Source organism: Podarcis bocagei (genome assembly GCF_964188305.1).
Source record: "Podarcis bocagei genome assembly, chromosome: 14".
In the NCBI taxonomy this organism is placed as follows: domain Eukaryota; kingdom Metazoa; phylum Chordata; class Lepidosauria; order Squamata; family Lacertidae; genus Podarcis; species Podarcis bocagei.
The window spans coordinates 41,966,128-41,983,932 of NC_138139.1; the positions used below are offsets into that span (position 1 = coordinate 41,966,128).

A 17,805-nucleotide genomic window follows, 5' to 3' on the forward strand; every position below is an offset into this window, starting at 1 on the left:
TAATCTATGCACAGACTTTGACATGGTGAGTAAAAATAATCTTACCCATAATATCTCTGTGAAATACAGAGCTGTGAAATGTGTGGCCCTCCAGTTGTTGTACCAAATCTCTCATCACCCCTGATCTTGTTGGTTGGGGCTGATGGGGGTTGCAGTCTAACAACATCTGGATGGTATCTGAAGAAGTGTGCATGCACACGAAAGCTCATACCAAGAACTAACTTAGTTGGTCTTTAAGGTGCTACTGGAAGGAATTTTTTTATTTTAACATCTAGATGGGCATGGGTTCCCCAGCCCTGTTGCAGTACTTAGATACTGCTTGCACATTTCATGAATTGAAAGGAAATCCCTTTGTTTTTAAGCATCAAACTGTAACAGTGCTCAGCACAAACCCTGCCTAGACCTGAATCCCTGTCATTTAGCAGGCTTTTATCCACTCTGGAGGGCCTTCTATTAGTGTGAATTTGCATCCACTGCTGTCAAAAGGAAATCACTTACGACCATTTTTTTTTTACACTGCCTGTGGGAAGCTAAATCTAATTTTTCCTGGACTTGGCCTCAGACCCTGAACTGCTCTGGGAAGCCTTCAGACCTCTTCAGGTCTAGCAGCAAGTCAGGGTCTGAACCAAATGTTGTGGTTGGTACATGCCTGTAGTCCTAACATAGTTTTCCTATGGTTTAGTTATAGTATACAACTGCTAACGTGGTTTGAAATAAGGCTTTCGACTTCCTTTTAAATGTTGCTAAAACGATAAGAGAGGGATAGAGAGCAACTTATTTCATATTCTTAATGTCTTAAATTATTTACCCCTATTTAATTGCATGGATGTTATATATCCAAGTCATATTTACTGGGGGACCACTAGCTGAGACATGGGTGGTCTCACTTGGATACACAACTGTTTGTCAAACCATGTCCTCATAGTGGGATGCCTTCTGTTTATACCTTGTGTCGTGCAAAGAGAAGCTTTGAGATGATTTCTTCCCGCCCCTTTTCTCTCTCTCCTGAAGGATTGGTGTCTTCTACTCACCTCTACTTCCAGCCATTCAGATGATATCATATTTCATAATCTTCTGGGTGAAAAAGGTACTAGCTTCTCGGAATTCCATGGATGCCAAGATCCAGGTTTGGGGCAATTACTGTTTGGTGAGAGAACCCCAACAGAGATTTAAAATAACAAAATACAATGGTACCTCGGGTTACATATGCTTCAGGTTACATACGCTTCAGGTTACACACTCCGCTAACCCAGAAATAGTGCTTCAGGTTAAGAACTTTGCTTCAGGATAAGAACAGAAATCGTGCTCCGGCGGCGCAGCGGCAGCAGGAGGCCCCATTAGCTAAAGTGGTGCTTCAGGTTAAGAACAGTTTCAGGTTAAGAACGGACCTCCGGAACGAATTAAGTACTTAACCTGAGGTACCACTGTATGCAGCAAAGTAAGATGTGGAAACATAGTCCTTTAAAATATGCCCTTGTGAGTTCCAAAACGTCCCTCTTCCCCAGCATAGAAGGCTTGATTACCCAGTCCCTTCCAATGTGAGGTAAGCCTGGCAGGACATCTTACTCTATGGTCTTAACCCCTTCATGCATGAATCAGACTTAAGCATGTTGGTTATATGAGGCTGGTTATCCCACATTACCAGGATTGGGGAACCTCAGGCTCAAGGCCCAAAACCAGTTGTCTAGATCTTTCTAGAAGGCCATTGAGACTCACCCCAGATCATAATCCCTCCTCAACCCCAGGCCAAACTGCTGGCTAGCCCTGCTTTGCTTTCCTGGGTGGTTTTTGCCTGTCTGGAATGCATCACATTTCCTGTCAGGATTGGGATCCCACACAGTGGTTTCTTTGGAAAGCCACCAGTGCTTTATTTTTTTTAAAAAAAGCATGCTTAATGTATTGTTTGACTTTACATATTGTTTTGATTCAATGGCATATGCATGGATTTCCCACTGAATGTACTGAAATGCTCGTCCTCTTCGTCCTTGTTCCTGAAAGGTGAGTCTGATGAGGAACTGCCAGCCCCCTCGCAAAGCTTGGAGAGCTTCTCAGATGAACACCCTCTTTGTTTTCCTGCTCTTTTTCCCATCTTTCACTGGAGTCCTCTCTGTCATAGCAGTCACCGTCTGGAGGTAAGCAGGATTGCTTCTTCCCCCTTGTCAGATTACATTGCTCTGCCTGAGGCTTTTGTATACAGAGAGAGAATCTGTGGCACTCCAGATATTGCTGCACTACAACTCCCATCATCCATAGGCTGTGCTGCCGGGGATTGAAGGGAGCTGGACTCCAAGAATATCTGGAGGGCCATTGGTTCTCTCTTCCTGTTTTAGTCTTTGCTTCTGATTTTTTTTTTTTTGTGAGGGGTTGGTTGCATCACGCAGAGGAAGAGCTTGTAGCAAGGGCAGGTATAAATCACCCCATGAATGAGCTAATCACAGGTGCGAGTACAGCCAAGCAAATAGCTACATTAACAGCCTAGTGCCCCGACGATATCTGTGTTCAGCGCAGTGGTGTGTCTGTCTGTTATTCAGTGTTACTTGCCTGGTATTATGTCTTGAATTGCTGAACTTATTTAGAAATACTTTGTACTTTTATGTATCTGTATATATCTGTATCTCCCAAAGTCTACAAGCTGTATATATCTACATTCAGAACTGTTTTCCTGAGCCTTATCTTCTGCAACAGTAAACTATCTCAACTCCTTCAGTGTAGTGATGGTACTGGGTATGGTACTAGTGATGGTACTGGGAGCAACTTCCACTGCGTGGGCATCTCACCTGAGATTCCCAACAATTGATGCTAGCCTCTCTGCCCCAGCTCTGCCTTCAACAAAGGAGATTGCACTCCATTAACAGGAAGCAGTGTGCACTTTGTAAAATGGTGTGGTTTGTCTTTCTGAGCCAAAAAATTGACAAGGAAGGGAAACCATGGAATAGTCTCCTCCCCAGTGCTTCTTCCATCCTGCCCCAGGCTGAAAACAGGGGAGATGGCTCCCCAGTTGACCTGTTCTTTGAGCCAAAAACCTCTAAGGGCCATGGCCAGTCAGTGCTGTGTGAGATAGACCATTTTTTAAAATGAAGCAGCTTCCTTATATCCTTAATTAAATCTTCTTTAAAAAAATAACACTCCTTCTAAATGTTTATAGAAATGGTTTCACACTGGGCCTTAGAATGCAGCAGTGGTATTGCATCATGAATTGTATCCATGCCATTGTTCTGTGCGTGCTAAAATATGTGGACCTCTTCCTAAAAAAACCCTTCCCCTCCCCTCTTTGCCCAGGTTGGAGCCTTCTAAGACATGTGGCCCTTTCCGTGGTTTGGTGACTGTCTTTGAGTCTGTTTCCAGCTGGATGGGAATACTCGCCAGTTATCCCAGTTCGAGATGGGTTGTGTGGATTTATCACAACTTAATTGAAAGCGTGCATTTCTTCTTCATCCTCTCCATCATTGTTTTGTAAGTTCCTGTCAGCTGTGCGTTTCTTTATTTTAGCGATGTAATAAGAAAAAGTAGATCTTTTATTTGCAAACGGAAGTGCTAATTTTAATTTCTTAAACTCTTTGTTTTAGAATCATCACCTACCTCTACTGGCAAATAATAGATGGGCGTAAAATAATGGTTAAACTTCTGCAAGAGCAGATCATCAATGTGAGTATGTTGCTGGGGAGGCTTCCTGTTATTTTGGCTAATCATTCTCTGGCATAGAATTTTATATTGTTGGATGTTTGGGTGCAACTCAGCTTCTGGAATAGGGGTTTGCATGGGGTAAAGGTAGATGCAGTGAGGGACATTCACATCCCCAGACTATCCCTGTAACTTTAATCTATCAGCTTCCTTCTCTGTCTCCCTGTTGTTTAGACTGATTCAACTTTCTTTACATCCTGTTTAAAACTTCCTCCTCCTCCTCCTTCTCCCTTGAACATCAAAATGAGAGGTCATCTTTAACTATTTGTTCATCTCTAGATTAGTTAGGTTGGAACTAGAAACATTTCTCTCCACTGTATTTCCTACAGTAAACAACTTTATTGCTTTCTTACCTCCATGCATCTCCCTCTGTGTGTGATCGCAATTGGTGAAGTCTACTCTCCAACCAAGATTTACTAGCTAAACACTGCTCACTCTGCATACTAAAGGGTTTCAATAAGTAGCTCTCGCTCTCCCTCCCCCCCCCCAAAAAAAAATACCAGCAGCAGACACCATGACCATCACTCTTCTCTCTGGATTCAAAATGCACAGAAGTGTTGACATTTCTGATTGGTTACCCATGTAACCAATTTGACAGCTGCTTAGAGCCAGTCGAAGAGGTGGAGTTTGGGGGCTTCCCCCAAGCCAAGGTAAAAGAGGGGGGAGGCCGGGATTTGCTTATGGGGCAGTGCACAGTTGATTCAGTGCACCTGAATACAACATAGAGGGCTAAAGGAGACATTGCATTAAACACTTATTTTTAAAAGTGTGCTTGTGCTGACTGCATTTATTTTGGGATTGAGGGGAGGGCATTTATTTTGGGGGGATATTCTAGATCAGAGCCCTGCAGTACAGATCATGGCTGTTCTCAGATTTCCTGCCCAAACTCCTGCTATCCTCCCTCCTTCCAATGGTGCTGTTAGCTGTAATGGAAATCTTCTGGAGAGAGACCCCACAGCTCATTTTTCTTCAAAATTAATGTGGACAGTATACACATTTTTTTGAAAGTGTGTTTACTGTACAATATGGATTGCTACCTCCACACCCGAAAGGGTCCATTTTTTGTGGTAAGGGGAAAGAGCTGTATGAAGAAGTATCAAATGCATGCATCTCCCCATTGCATCTTCTAATACTGTACTCAATTTTTGTTTGTGCATAGGAAGGTAAAGATAAAATGTTCCTGTTGAAGAAATTACGTGCGCTGCAGGCATCTAAACTTCAGAATCGGGGAGAGCAGCCACAGGTTAGTTGTGAAAATGTGGGCTTGTAAAATATTGCCTTATTCATTATGGGCCGTTAAAACAATTGTCTAATAATATGGGGAATACATAATTCAACATGGCAAGTTGTTTATTAGTATTGCACTAGATGGCAGCAGCAATTGTACAAAAATCCCAGGCCACTGGAGGTGCCTGCGTTGCGTGCAGGCTTAATCCCCTAGGTATAAAGTCTTGAATACAAGACTTGCCTTGAGTTAAGACTTTTGTAGTTGCAATCCATTCCATCCACCCTGAAGTGTGGTTAAGTATACACAGTGTACCTAATTTTGATACTTCTCCCCTGCACACACAGAGGAGTTCATCTGTGCGCCAGTCAACGAGACAGCAGGTACCTGCACCATTGCCTAACTCCACTGAAAGCTCTCCAGCAACAGAGGAACGAGACTCTTACTTTGAGGTAATGGCAACAGCAACTGAAAGAGGACCTCTGAGCGCTTGCATTGAATTGAAATTCTTTTACCACTCTTCTATGCTTCAGAGCTCACCTAGAGTATTGTTTGTCCAGTTTTGGCCATTGGAGTTTGCAGGCCCAAGCTCAGTGGTCGAGCAATCCGCTTGGCATGCAGAAGGTCCCAGGTTTATTCCCATTGTATCTAGGTAGGGCTGGGGAAAGCTCCTGCCTGGAGAGCTGCAGTCAGTCCATCACTGGTGACTGTTGGCACTGATAGGGCAGAAGGCAGGGAAGCCAACAGTAGGTGGTGCCAGAGCTAATGATGGGCGGAGCCAACTGATTCTAGTTCCACCCCCATCCTCTTGCCCTTTCTGAGTTCTAGAAAAAGGATTCAGACTAAACATTAGATGGAGCTTCCTGGCAGAGTTGAAGCTGTTTTGACAGCGCAGCAGGCTGCCTAGAATGGTGATGACCTCTCCTTTGGTTAGAAACATTTAAAGGTAGGCTGGAGGGCCACATATCAGGGGTGCTGTGGTGGTGAATTTCCCACTTCAAACAGGGGGCTTGGTTGGATGACCTTTGAGCTGCCTTCCTACTCCAATTATTGCTTGCAGCCTCACAATTTGGTGTCATTACACTGCCTGTGTAGGTGGCAAAAAGCAGGTGGAAATCAAAGCCGCCTAGTCCTTCCTCAGCAGCCCATGTTCCCAGCAGTGCTTGAATTATGTCCCTAACTTCTCAGTGCTGGAACGCAAGGACAAATGAAGATTAGAAATTGTGCAGTAGTAGCTCCCCAGAGAAGCTCCCCATCTAGTCCAGCATCCTGTTCTCAGTGGCCAATCAGATGCCTATAGGAAGCCCTCAAGTGGGATTTGAGCACAACAGCAGTCTCCCTGCACTGCAGTTTCCAGTAACTGCTATCCAGCAGTATGAACAGCATTGAAGTGCATTGGGCCAAGTGCTTTTAATTATCAGTGGTGGAATCAATTGTTCCAGCAAGAGCAGACCAAAGCGAATGTTCTGATTTGGAATCCCTTGGTGGTGGTGGTAGTTGGTGTGGAAATACATGGAAAATCTCCACGGTGTGTTCTGATAGTTGATTTGGCACTCACAAGAAACAGATGTTATCATAGATTCTGGCTGGAGAAGCAGAATGGAGGAGAGTGTTTCCAAGGTGCAATCAGTTGGGGAATAAAGAATGTGGCAATTAAAGCTCCGAAATTCCCTCGCCTCATTTTAGACATAAGGAAATGGGGATCTGTCTATTATTACATTACTATGTTTTTCTTCCCTTTAGCTTGCAAGACCTCAGATGACCAGCTTCTCTCGTGGTAAGCATAAGCCTGGCACAAATAGGCAGAGCAGGTGGCAAAAAATAGAAACCCAGCTCTCTGAAGATCTAAAGCCCTTTTCAGGCATTCAGCTATTAGTAGGAGGGCACAGGGCTGGCTCTCCCCCTACACAGAACTACACAGTGCATTAGCTGACATGTTATTGGCTTAGTCAAGAGGTTTATGTTCTATGCATGATGCTTCCAACATGGAAACTCAGGGTCCCCATCTCTGAAGCGACTCTTATGTGCGTTAGGCAGCTCCCTTCAGATTGACCTGCCCATGTGTAATGTGGGGTGTGTGGCCACTTCATGTGCTGTTGAGGGAAGGGGGCTAGTCCCACATCTTTCCACAGTCCTTTTCATGTGTTCAGAAATTAATACCTGAATAGGGCTATAATTACCTGGTCAGGAATGGTATAGACTATAGTTTGGTGTCAACATCTGAATTGGCAAATCCTATCAGGATTGGAAAGCCACTTCAAACAGTGATTTTTCAATTCCATTTTGGAGAGGAAGCAGAAACTGGTTTGGTTATATTGGATGGGGGGCAAACTATGGCTCATTGGAATCAGGAATTGGAAGTGGAGGAGATAAAGGGAAAATACAAGCCAGAGGCTTGGAGCGAACAACCAAACCAGTTCATTGTTTGAAAAAGTGTATCAGCATACGTGGACTACTGGTTGAACCTAGCTAAATCATCATTCTACTTTTAAAAAGCAACTTCTGCTTTGAAGATAAATGATCTATGGGCTCTTGTCCAGAGCACAGTCCCAATCTGGATTGGGGTCCCACAAATTTCCTGCCGACGATCTCTCTCCCACCCACCCGTTTACCCCTGAAGGTAATTATTGCAGTATGCCTCATCTTCTGGAGGAAATAGGGTTCCAATTCAGACTGGGAGTGCATTCCATATCTGGGACACACAGCTGATTTTTCTTCAAAATACCAATGTTCAGTTTAAGGATGCTTGTTAAAAACATGTGAATAACCAAGAGAGGCATTGACAAAAAGGGCTGTGAATAGATAATCTCCATTCCACGTGTGCCATGGTTTGATTAGGAATGTGGGTAACTTCTTTCAAATACGACAGTGCTGATGCTTTGCCATCTTGTCTTGCTTGCAGTTCATGAGAGTAGCCATCCAGCCAAGAATGCTACAGCTTCCGAAGCTCTGGCTCTGGCTTTGAGAGCCAGGCAAGAGGCTGAATGGGAAATGGGAGATGATGAAAGTTCCTGAAAGTGGAGGAGTGCAAAATGGACAGAGAAGCACTCTTGAGAATATTGCTATTTGCACTACTGAGGCCTTAGAAGGATCTGTCTGCACTTTTGAAAATTGACAAATGAAGGATGGTGTTGAAAACCAAGGCTTTTTGCATCAAAAATATGTATTTTTTCACTGGTTGCAATTTTGCTTTATTATAATTTTGAAAATATTGTGAAACATAATTAAAACAGGATGCAGCTCATCAACGGAATCCAGGACAGGATTGACTACATATGGAAAGATGTGAGATTAAATACCTTTTTTGTGGAACTTTCTTACTGGATTAGTGTAAATTATTCCGATTAATAACTGCCAAGTACAGGTCTGTAAATATTTGTTGTAATCTTTCTGAAATGCTTTATTTTTGCTGTGTTGATCAGAATATTTTTTTACAGAGATTAGAGGCATTTATAAAGAATGATAATGAGAGCTCTGTTTGTTTTTTTAATTAACATGCATTGTGTCACCACTGTGAAATGTTAAATCTGGTTACATATATCTTACTTCATCTCTGTGCAGTCCCAACCTTTTCTGGAGAACAATGGCTACATAACCAACCCGCCCCCCAAAGTTGTAATGTAAGTTTGGAAAACAGAAACCTGTTTTAGCTGTGACTTTGCAGCTGCACATTTTTAAATTGTTTGACAAGGACCCTCTTATTTCTCCTACATCAATGGTTGGCTGCTTCAGTTGCCATCTGGCTCAGCTAATTCCTTCCAGCCAAACTACTCATATGAATTGCAATCAAGAGCACTTTTGAGGAGTGCCTGGCTGCTGGAATCAGGATTGCATCTACAACAGGAGTCGGGCGAGTTCTTGCTGCTCAGCTGTTTGTGGTGCTTGGCTTCTTCCTGTGAAAAGCTGGTTTGCAGAGTTTAAGGCACAACCCTTGCCCTTCCTAGTGTACTCCTAGTTCTTCAAGTGCTTCTGTATCTCTACTAGATTTCAGCATCCAATTCTCCCCAAGTGGTCGTATTTTCTTTGCTTCTACTTTGTCAAGTAGTTTCTAGTTTCCCTAACATAAGCAACTTCCATAGTAAAGGCATTTCCTTTGTGTGTGTTTGGACACAAAGTTATTGAGTGATCTTCTGAATGCTATTACTTTGGAATAGATTGTACTTCATGCATTTTCAGAATAAGTGCAAGGACAACCTGCAAAGAATCTTGGTCAGAGGAGCAGACCCTAATTTGTAAGAATTAACTTGTTGCTTCAAAAGCAGTGCCAAATGTGAATTCAAATTGGCACCTAAACTGAGCCCCCCAAATCTCTTCCTACTTACCCATATATAGTCTAGTCCTGGCTGTGGTGTTGCTCCATGTTGTTTCCAAGTCTTGCTTTTCAGCTAATGCCTCTTATTCATATCCCTCAGGGAACATTCTGTTGCACCCAACCACCCACTTACCCATAAGGCAGTACTGCAACCTGCAGCACCTGCCCTAATTTCTTCCAGCCCCCCAAATGCTTTGATTTTTCTCTTGCTCTCTGGTCCACGACTTAGAGAACTGGTTTGTCTTTTGACTAGACAATGAGGAGGTATATGCAGTTGTCTCACTACTATTTCATTCTAAGTACAGGCTAATGAATGTGTTTCAAGTCTTGTCAGTGATTGGTAAAGGCCTAGCATCGATTTATTTCAAAAAAAGCAGCTTAATTTAGAAAAAAAGTGTCAATCCTATACAAGTCCACACCTGCATTAAACCAACCTGATTCTTTAAAAGGGCTGCACAGCCTTCTCTTAGACTCTCAATTCTTCTTGCTAGGATTAAAATTGATTGTAATGTTAAGACACCATCCGGCATGATGAAAAGAAACATTTGGATCCACTTTGCATTGTGATCATTCAGTCCCAAGAAAATCAGTATGAATCCTTGAAGTTCCAGTGCTGACAAACTTCAGTTTGCTTTAAAGAAGAAACCCAAAAGAATCCAGCAAAGGCTAAAGACTAGAAGTGAGGGTCACAGTCCTCCACTAAGCTGTCAGTGATGTAGCTGGCCTGGAGAACATTTTCATAGTACATTTTTTCAGCAAATGTGTTGACTGTCCAAGCCACAACTTGAATTCCTTTGGAAGACCACTGTCTCACATATTCCCTAAAAAGGATAATGTCAGAAATGATGTGAGGGAAGACTGCAAGTGACTGCAATTAAAACCAAACCTTTACTATTGCATGTTCCCTATAGTAACAGCAGGCCATCTTTTTGGTACTTAACTCACAATCTTTCCCCTCTATTTTGTTTAAGATAAGGTGTGGTATTCGATTGGAAACCATTTCTTAGGGATAATTATTGAGGCCATCAGAGGGAGAAACAGCAGCATGCCTAGGTACATTTCCAGCTTAAAGCCCTGCCTCCCTCCATGTCCCCAGTGCCGTCGCTGAGGAAGCAGCACCCAGGTATCCTCCCACCTGAAAGCCTCGGCTATGTGTATAGAGCTAAATTATCTTGCCCTTGCACAAAGCTGCCTTTTCAAGCTACCATAAGAGGGTATTTACCCTGAAAGGTTGTTTACAAGTACTACAGATGAGAATTACCCATAAAGGTAAAGGACCCCTGACCATTAGGTCCAGTCGTGGCTGACACTGGGGTTGTGGCGTTCATCTCGCTTTATTAGCCAAGGGAGCCGGTATACAGCTTATGGGTCATGTGGCCAGCATGACTAAGGCACTTCTGGCAAACCAGAGCAGTGCACGGAAACTCTGTTTACCTTCCCGCCGGAGCGGTACCTATTTATCTACTTGCACTTTGATGTGCTTTCAAACTGCTAGGTTGGCAGGAGCAGGGACCGAGCAACGGGAGCTCACCCTGTTGCAGGGATTTGAACCACCAACCTTCTGATCGGCAAATCCTAGGCTCTGTGGTTTAACCCACAGTGCCACCCGCGTCCCACCCGTACAGTTAGGGTGGTTTAAATAAAAGCTCATCAGGCCCCCACTATGTTGACACCTGCACTCTGTTCTTTTATGTCTCACATGATTAGGTGTATGCCTATCCTCCCCCTCATCTCCCCCCCCCCCCGATCCTTTGAGGAATATCTTAGCTGTGGGTGGGTTAGACAAAGGGTAGCCAACACAAGGCCCTACAGATGTTGTTGGGTTCCATAGGCAGTGATCAGGACTGATGGGAGTTGTAGCCCAACAAGCAGCTGAAGGGCACCTCCCACTGGCTATCCTAGAGTATAGTCAAGGTTTTCTGCTTACTCTGAAATGAAATTTTTCTGCACCAGAAAAGCGGAAACCCCACAGAAGTGCCACAGGAAGTTGTGTATGCTCCAATCCAAAATGACATCCAGCATCATCATGAAGTAATGTTTCCAGCAGGAAGTGTAGCGAGGCTTCCCATCTCCAAAGTAACTAAAGCTCCATGGTCGGTGGGTTAGAGCTGTTAAAACATTCCTATCAGCTTGCTTCATCTACAAGGCCAAGCAGAGAAACAAATGAATACATTTTGATGTACAAAGATTGATATTGCAAGGGAGACTTGACTTTCATCATTTCAAGCTTGACTTTGATGGTACGTAATCTTGCTATATCTGGTAGTCTGGCATTTGTAGAGGAAGAGTCAAAGGCTGGAACTCAACCCTTGCATCATGTTTGCTAAAGAAGTCCAGACATTTTGTGCCACAAACCTAAATACTCTTAGAAGTACACCTTACCGATTTTATTTACTTCCCAAATTATGTATCTTCCTTGAAGACCTGCGTGCTGGAATAGTTTTAAAACTATTTGGTTTATAGCAATTAAACTAATGATTAGGGTTGGTTGTATTGGGTACCTGTACACCCCCCCATGAAACAAGCTTAGGACTGGTTTTAGGTTTTGGGGGGTCCTGTGTAAGCTGTCTTCAGTAAGCCCTGACCTCCTTTATCCATGACCCATACAACACCCCCCCACTGTGCTTGCAAAATGAGGGGAGTCCATATGACGCTTCACAGTGGACAGAATTATTCAAGATTTTAAAGTGAAGGCCACTTTGTCAATCTTTAACATAACCTCCCCACTTCCGTAAGATTATGTACTACGTGTAATGCTGAAATTACCCAAATTAAAATCTTACCATGACCAGAAATATCATGGCAACAACAGAACACTTAGGTGAAAAATTGTACCTTATAGACAACATCCGGCATAAAAGAGCAAACGATGCTAGTGTTGTACAGCCGAGGATATTCCAAGTACAGGGGTTTTAGGGCTGCAACTGCCTGCCAGGAAACAAGTTACATGAAAGAAGTGCAAAGCAGTTTAAAGGTAATTTTGTTATTATAGCCTAAAGGTCAGACTGGAGATGGAAAGGATTGCATTTTTTTTTTGTTTTGAATGCAAGATGCTGACCTTTGGTTTTGCCATTCAGCTGGCTTAGGTACTTCTAGTCAAGACAAGGGTGCTTGCTATTGTAGTGGTGTATATACAAAGATAAAATTGTTTGAGACGTACATCAAGGAAGGCCCAATTTGCTCCAGTGGAAAATTTGCTTTCGGCAAGCATTTTGGTTCAGTACGTAAGAGACAGATTCAGAAAATGACCAGTAGCTCAGTTAAAGTACATGCTATGCTAAAGGTGCCATGTTCAGTCCTCAGCATCATCATTTAAGACTGATTTCAGGTAGCAGCAGCACTGGGAAAGACCCCTGTCTGTGGCTCTGGAAAGCTGCCAACAACTATTAGACTACAAGGCTGGACTAGGCAGATCTACAGTCTGACTCTATAAGGCAACTACATACATACATACATACATACATACATGTATGATTCCATGTGCACAGTGCCAGAAAATGGGATAAATGCCCCTTCCCTACCCCACATCTACAACTTAAAGAAAATGTTGTTTCAAGCTTATTTTTAACTAATCTCCCCCACAAAAGAAATGGGCTTAAGTTATTCAGTATTATATCGCTATGAATAAGACCAAAGGCAGGGTAAATCAGCTATGATTGTAAATGGGCTGAAAAGGAAGCAACACAAATGCTCTTCTTGTCTTGTAACATTGCATTAATGTTTTACTAAGAAAGATCTCTCAGATCTGATCAAATGGAAGACCTCTGCCATGTGCTGTCCCACAAGAATGTGAGGCTTCAGCACAGTGGAAGAAAATGGTACCTTGTCTGCATTGCCCTTGACATCAAAGTAGATTGTGAGATCGTAATGCATACTTTCCAAAACAGCTTCTTTCAAAGTTGGTATCTTTTCTCCACGATAATCCCTCCTACAGAGAAACAGTAAAACTTTAATTGTGTGCATTCCTGCAAGAACATTTACATCAAAAAAAGGAATAATGCTTCTGTTCACTTTTATCACCATGAAGTATCTAAGGCAGGGGTGGGGGTCCTTTCTGATTGGTGAACCGGATGTTTATCTCCTCTCACCTTGTGGGCCAACTTTGATAGGCAGATGGGACCACCCACCTATCAGTCACCTGACACCATTATTTCCTATAAAATCTTCAAGACAGGTAGCTCTGACTGTGACCTAATATTAGAAAGAACTAAAATAATCAAGAAAGTATGTGTTTTTACCAAAACGTAAACAGTCCAAGCTCCATATATCCAGTAGTATTCTGCTGGTGATGCTTGTGAATAGCCCAAAGCTGCACCCTTGCAGTATTTTGGAATTATCTGACAGAAAACACATCTGGTTGGAAGAATTTCCCACCCATTCTTCAAGATTCTTTCCTTCCACCTATTACCTTCACAAGAACGTGGTGAAGTAGGTTACACTGAGACCAAGTGACTGGCCCAAGATCACCCAATAAACTTCATGGCTGAGAGGTGGCTTGAAGCCAGGCCTTCCCATCCATCGCTACATCAGGTGGTGCTCATCTTCACAAACCACTTATCTCTACATACTTATTTGGGAATAAGAAATAATTATTTCTGTGGGATTTGCTTCCACATAACCATGCATAGGATCAGGCTGTAAGAGAAAACATTTTATGTAACAGTACAGAAATATTGGATTTCCAGGTATGAATGAAGGTGTTCTTCAGATTGCTCACTTACCATAATCTATGTTTAGCAGCTGGATTAAATTTTCTGATATCAGCAAAGGTCAAGCTGTTTAAGTTTCCAGACCCATCCGTGGTCCTGTCCACAGTGTCGTCATGCATCAGGACAGGAATGCCATCAGCAGTGAATCCAAGGTCAATTTCTACCCCTGTTGCTCCATTCTCAGCTGCCTTGATGAACAAAAAACAAACTGCTTTAAACAGGACATTGGATAACATGTTTTGTTACCATCACATTAGAAATGGGAAAACTGAAACAAATTCACCAGCTGTGACCTGACTTTTGTTGGTGCTGCAGGACCTTTCAGTACTATCAGTCATGGTATAGTGTTTCTGTACTGCTAGGCCAGGTTGTGGCTCGGAGTACAGGATTGTACCGGTTCCTGTCCAGCCTAAAGGGCAGTTTTCTGAAGGCAGATCTGGGGATTAAGTGTTCTTGTTTGTTAATTGGCCTATGGAGATCCACAATGTTGCATCTTTTCCCTCATGCTGGTTAATGCTTACATGAAACTGCTGGGAGAGGTCATCTGGAGATATGATCACCAATATGTGGGTGACACCCAACTCTAGGATTGCTTTTCATCAGATTTTAGAGAGTAAAAACCCTTAACTGATTGTTATGGGTTAGATGTTAGTTAACAAACTGAGATGGTGCTGTTGGGGGCCTGTTATTTAGTATCTCCAAAGTATTCAATTGACATTAGTGTGTTTTCAAAACCAATTCAAAGTGCTGGTTATCAACTTTAAAACACTAAATGGTTTGGATCCAGGGTTTCTAATGGGCCACTTGGTTCCACACAATTTCCCCCACCCATTAATATCATCAGGTTAGGGTCCGAGACACCCAAATATCTGAGGTGAGATTGGTTTGTAACTTGGAAGGAGACAAGCCTTCAGATAAAAGAAATAATAAACAATGAAGATGCTCTCTTCTGTAACCTGCAGAGTGAATGTGAGGGAAGTTAATTTTATCTCTGAAAGCTTTTCTGGGAAGATATCCTGCAAAATTTGTACTGATTTGTTTAAGGGATGTGTCCTCTTGTGTCATCAAGGGGGTTGCCAGGCTTTTTATTTTCTGACATTGATACTGAAAATATATATATCTTGCTGGGTTCTTCAAAGAAGAAAAATGTATAATTTGTATTTGTTTTTAATTGTTGAGTTTCTTATCTTTATAGTGAAGTGAACAAACAATGAGAGGCAATGTGTAGCCTGCTCAGAGATAAGGAAACACTTTAAATCTCATAAAAGTCCCACCAAAGACTGTGGAAGTCAGTTATCTGATTTGCAGAACAGATAAGAAACAGAGGAGTAAACAGCATCTCCCCTCAATGAGTTTGCAATGGATTGTCTTGGGAAGTGGAAGGTTACTATATTTACCACTAATGATTCACAAATATTTGCACCTCATCTCCCTTGTTAATCTGCTTACTCTGTTTAGGTTTCAGTTGATCTCAATAATCCCTGTGGTTCCTTGATGCTTTAATCACTCTCATTAGTACAGCAAGTGAGGGTTACCTTCCCTTGTTTGTCACACATTTAATTGCAACCGCTAGCTTCAGGACAGGTTATAAACCTCAAAGGTTTACTATTCCATTGCAAGTCTGCACTGGAACATTACTTTGAAATTAGGTCTCTTATTCCAGAATTTAAAACATTATTCCAGAATTTAACACTCATTGCTAGCCTGCTTAAATTCCTACCTCATAGGAACACTGTGAGGATAAAATAGGGAAGAGGGAAACCATATATGCTGCCACCTTGAGCTTCTTGGAAGGGGAGACAGACAGACAGACAGACAGACAGACAGATAAAATAAAATAAAATAAAATATGTGGAGATTAACCTTGGACCTAAATTCTAAAATTCCTGGTAAGTCGCAACCCTCTAGGGTGTGAAAGTCAGCATCTGCCCACTAAAGAGAAGAATGGCGTGTCTGTCACTTCTCCTGGTCAAGAGAAAATCCAGGCTTGTTCTTTTGTGTTTGCGTGTTCCCTACAAGAGATGGGCTTAATCCCAGTACTGCTGCATAGTCCACAAGAGCCTGCAGTTGCTTTGTAATTTCTCTCTTCTACAAGAAGAGTTGCTTCTATAGGAGGATGCAAACTTTTCAATCACACCAATGAAACAGAATAGAAAGATGCACGATTTTTGGACCCCTCCCTGTTCTAGTCTTCCTCTGTTGTGCATCTCCCTCCCTCCAAGCACACAACTAACATTTAGACTTCCCCCGTTTTATTTATGTTACACTGTAGAATGCTCCCTACATTTATACCTAAGTCCCTAAACCTTCCAGAAGTTGTTTAAGAGAGTTCTCCCTAAACTGGCTTTTGGTGGTAAGGGATAGAGAAAGGTAAGGTATAATAAATAAAACTGCAATTATCATAATGCATTTGCATAATCTATGGTGTGGACCACACTTGCAATAACAGTACTATGCCCACTTTCGATCACCACAACTCAAAAAGAATATTAGAGAGCTGGGAAAGGTGCAGAAAAGGGCAGTGTTGGGAAATGAGCTGGATAGCTCAGTTGGTGACAGTGTATTGCTGATAATGCCAAGGTTGCAGCTTTGATCCCTGGATGGGACAGCTGCATATTCCTGCATTGCAGGAGATTGGCCTAGGCCCTAGAGATGATCCTCAGGGTCCCTTCCAACTTTGATTCTATGATCAGTTGCCTACAATCATGAAGCTGGAGCAACTTACCAAGGAGCAAAGGTTAAGTGAGGAAAAAGTGGATAGATAAAGAATTTTTCTTCCCCTCTCCTAGTACTAGAACCCAGGGTATTTTGATGAAACTGAATGACAAGAGATGCAGGACAGAAGAATTATTACACACACAGTGACAGCTGCTTCCGTAAGATGCAGCGATGACTGCCAACATAGCTTTAGGATATGGCTGTACAGTAATAAAATACAGTGTTAACAATAACAATGCATGCCATGTGTTATTTCAGGTACAATAGTGACAAGCATATATGGGGAAATTTTTTCCAATGAATGCCATGGCATTACTCTGAAGCCCTTTCCAGCAACAGGGAATGGGTTAAACACCCCAAGTCCCTTCCACACCCTCCAACCGGGTTTAAAACATTTGCTTCCTGCCTTCCTTCTTTCACTCTCTGCTCTGTTTCGCCATCAGTACCACAATCCCCTGCAGGGCATGGTTTTATTTCCGATCGCATGCCTTAACACCCCCCCCCCCAAAAAAAGAATATTTAATTTTTAATTATTTCCCCCCCTCGCATTTTTTGGGGGTGGGGTGAGGGGAAGAAGATGTGGTATAACAAAGAGAACCAAATATCCGGGGGTCTGACCTGTCTGATGGCGGCCAGCGTGTTCTCGGGCGCGTCGTGTCCGCCGCCGCGGTGCGCGATGCGCGCCGGGTTCCCGCGCGGCTGGACGACCAGCTGGGCTCGCTGGACCGGCGCCGGCTCGAGGCTGAAGAGGCGCAGCACCAGGTAGAGGCCCGCCGTCAGCAGGCAGGAGAGCACGGCGCTCCGGCTCAGCACCAGCGCGGCCAGCAGCACCGTCGAGAAGGCAGCCAGCAGCCCCTCGGAGTAGCAGAACATGGCGGCCCAGCGGCCCCACAGGCGGAGGGGAGTCGCCCCCCCCCCTCCGCTCCCTCAACTGTCAGCGAAGGCGGCGGGCGCCGAGGAGGCAGCGCTCACCTGGGCCTTGACAGCATAATAGTGAGGCGAGGGCGCCGGCTCCCAGCCAATCGCCGCCCAGCTCTCCGGGCCGCCAGCCAATATGGAGCGAAGGATTGAGGCGAGGGGCGGGTTTTTCTTTTCCGTGCATTCAGAATGAACTCTGCCTTGAAGCTGCGCAGGCCAAGTCCAAGTCCACACCTTGCAGT

The 17,805-nt window shown here is 43.4% G+C and overlaps 1 protein-coding gene across 2 annotated transcripts; it reads right to left on the minus strand.

Moving 5' to 3' along the window:
* Positions 1 to 9,552: 9,552 nt before the first annotated feature.
* On the minus strand, positions 9,553 to 17,654 carry GDE1 (glycerophosphodiester phosphodiesterase 1). Of its 2 annotated transcripts, XM_081169700.1 has the most exons (6): positions 17,264 to 17,640; positions 13,940 to 14,115; positions 13,041 to 13,146; positions 12,054 to 12,146; positions 11,146 to 11,357; positions 9,553 to 10,039 (listed from the first exon to the last, which is right to left on the minus strand). In XM_081169700.1, the coding sequence occupies exons 1-6, from the start codon at positions 17,516 to 17,518 to the stop codon at positions 9,892 to 9,894; spliced, it is 990 nt and encodes a 329-aa protein (XP_081025826.1). In that variant the 5' UTR covers positions 17,519 to 17,640; the 3' UTR covers positions 9,553 to 9,891. The 2 variants fall into 2 exon arrangements, with proteins under 2 accessions (XP_081025826.1, XP_081025827.1); XM_081169701.1 differs by lacking the exon at positions 12,054 to 12,146 and having other exon boundaries at positions 17,264 to 17,654.
* Between the last annotated feature and the right edge of the window lie 151 nt (positions 17,655 to 17,805).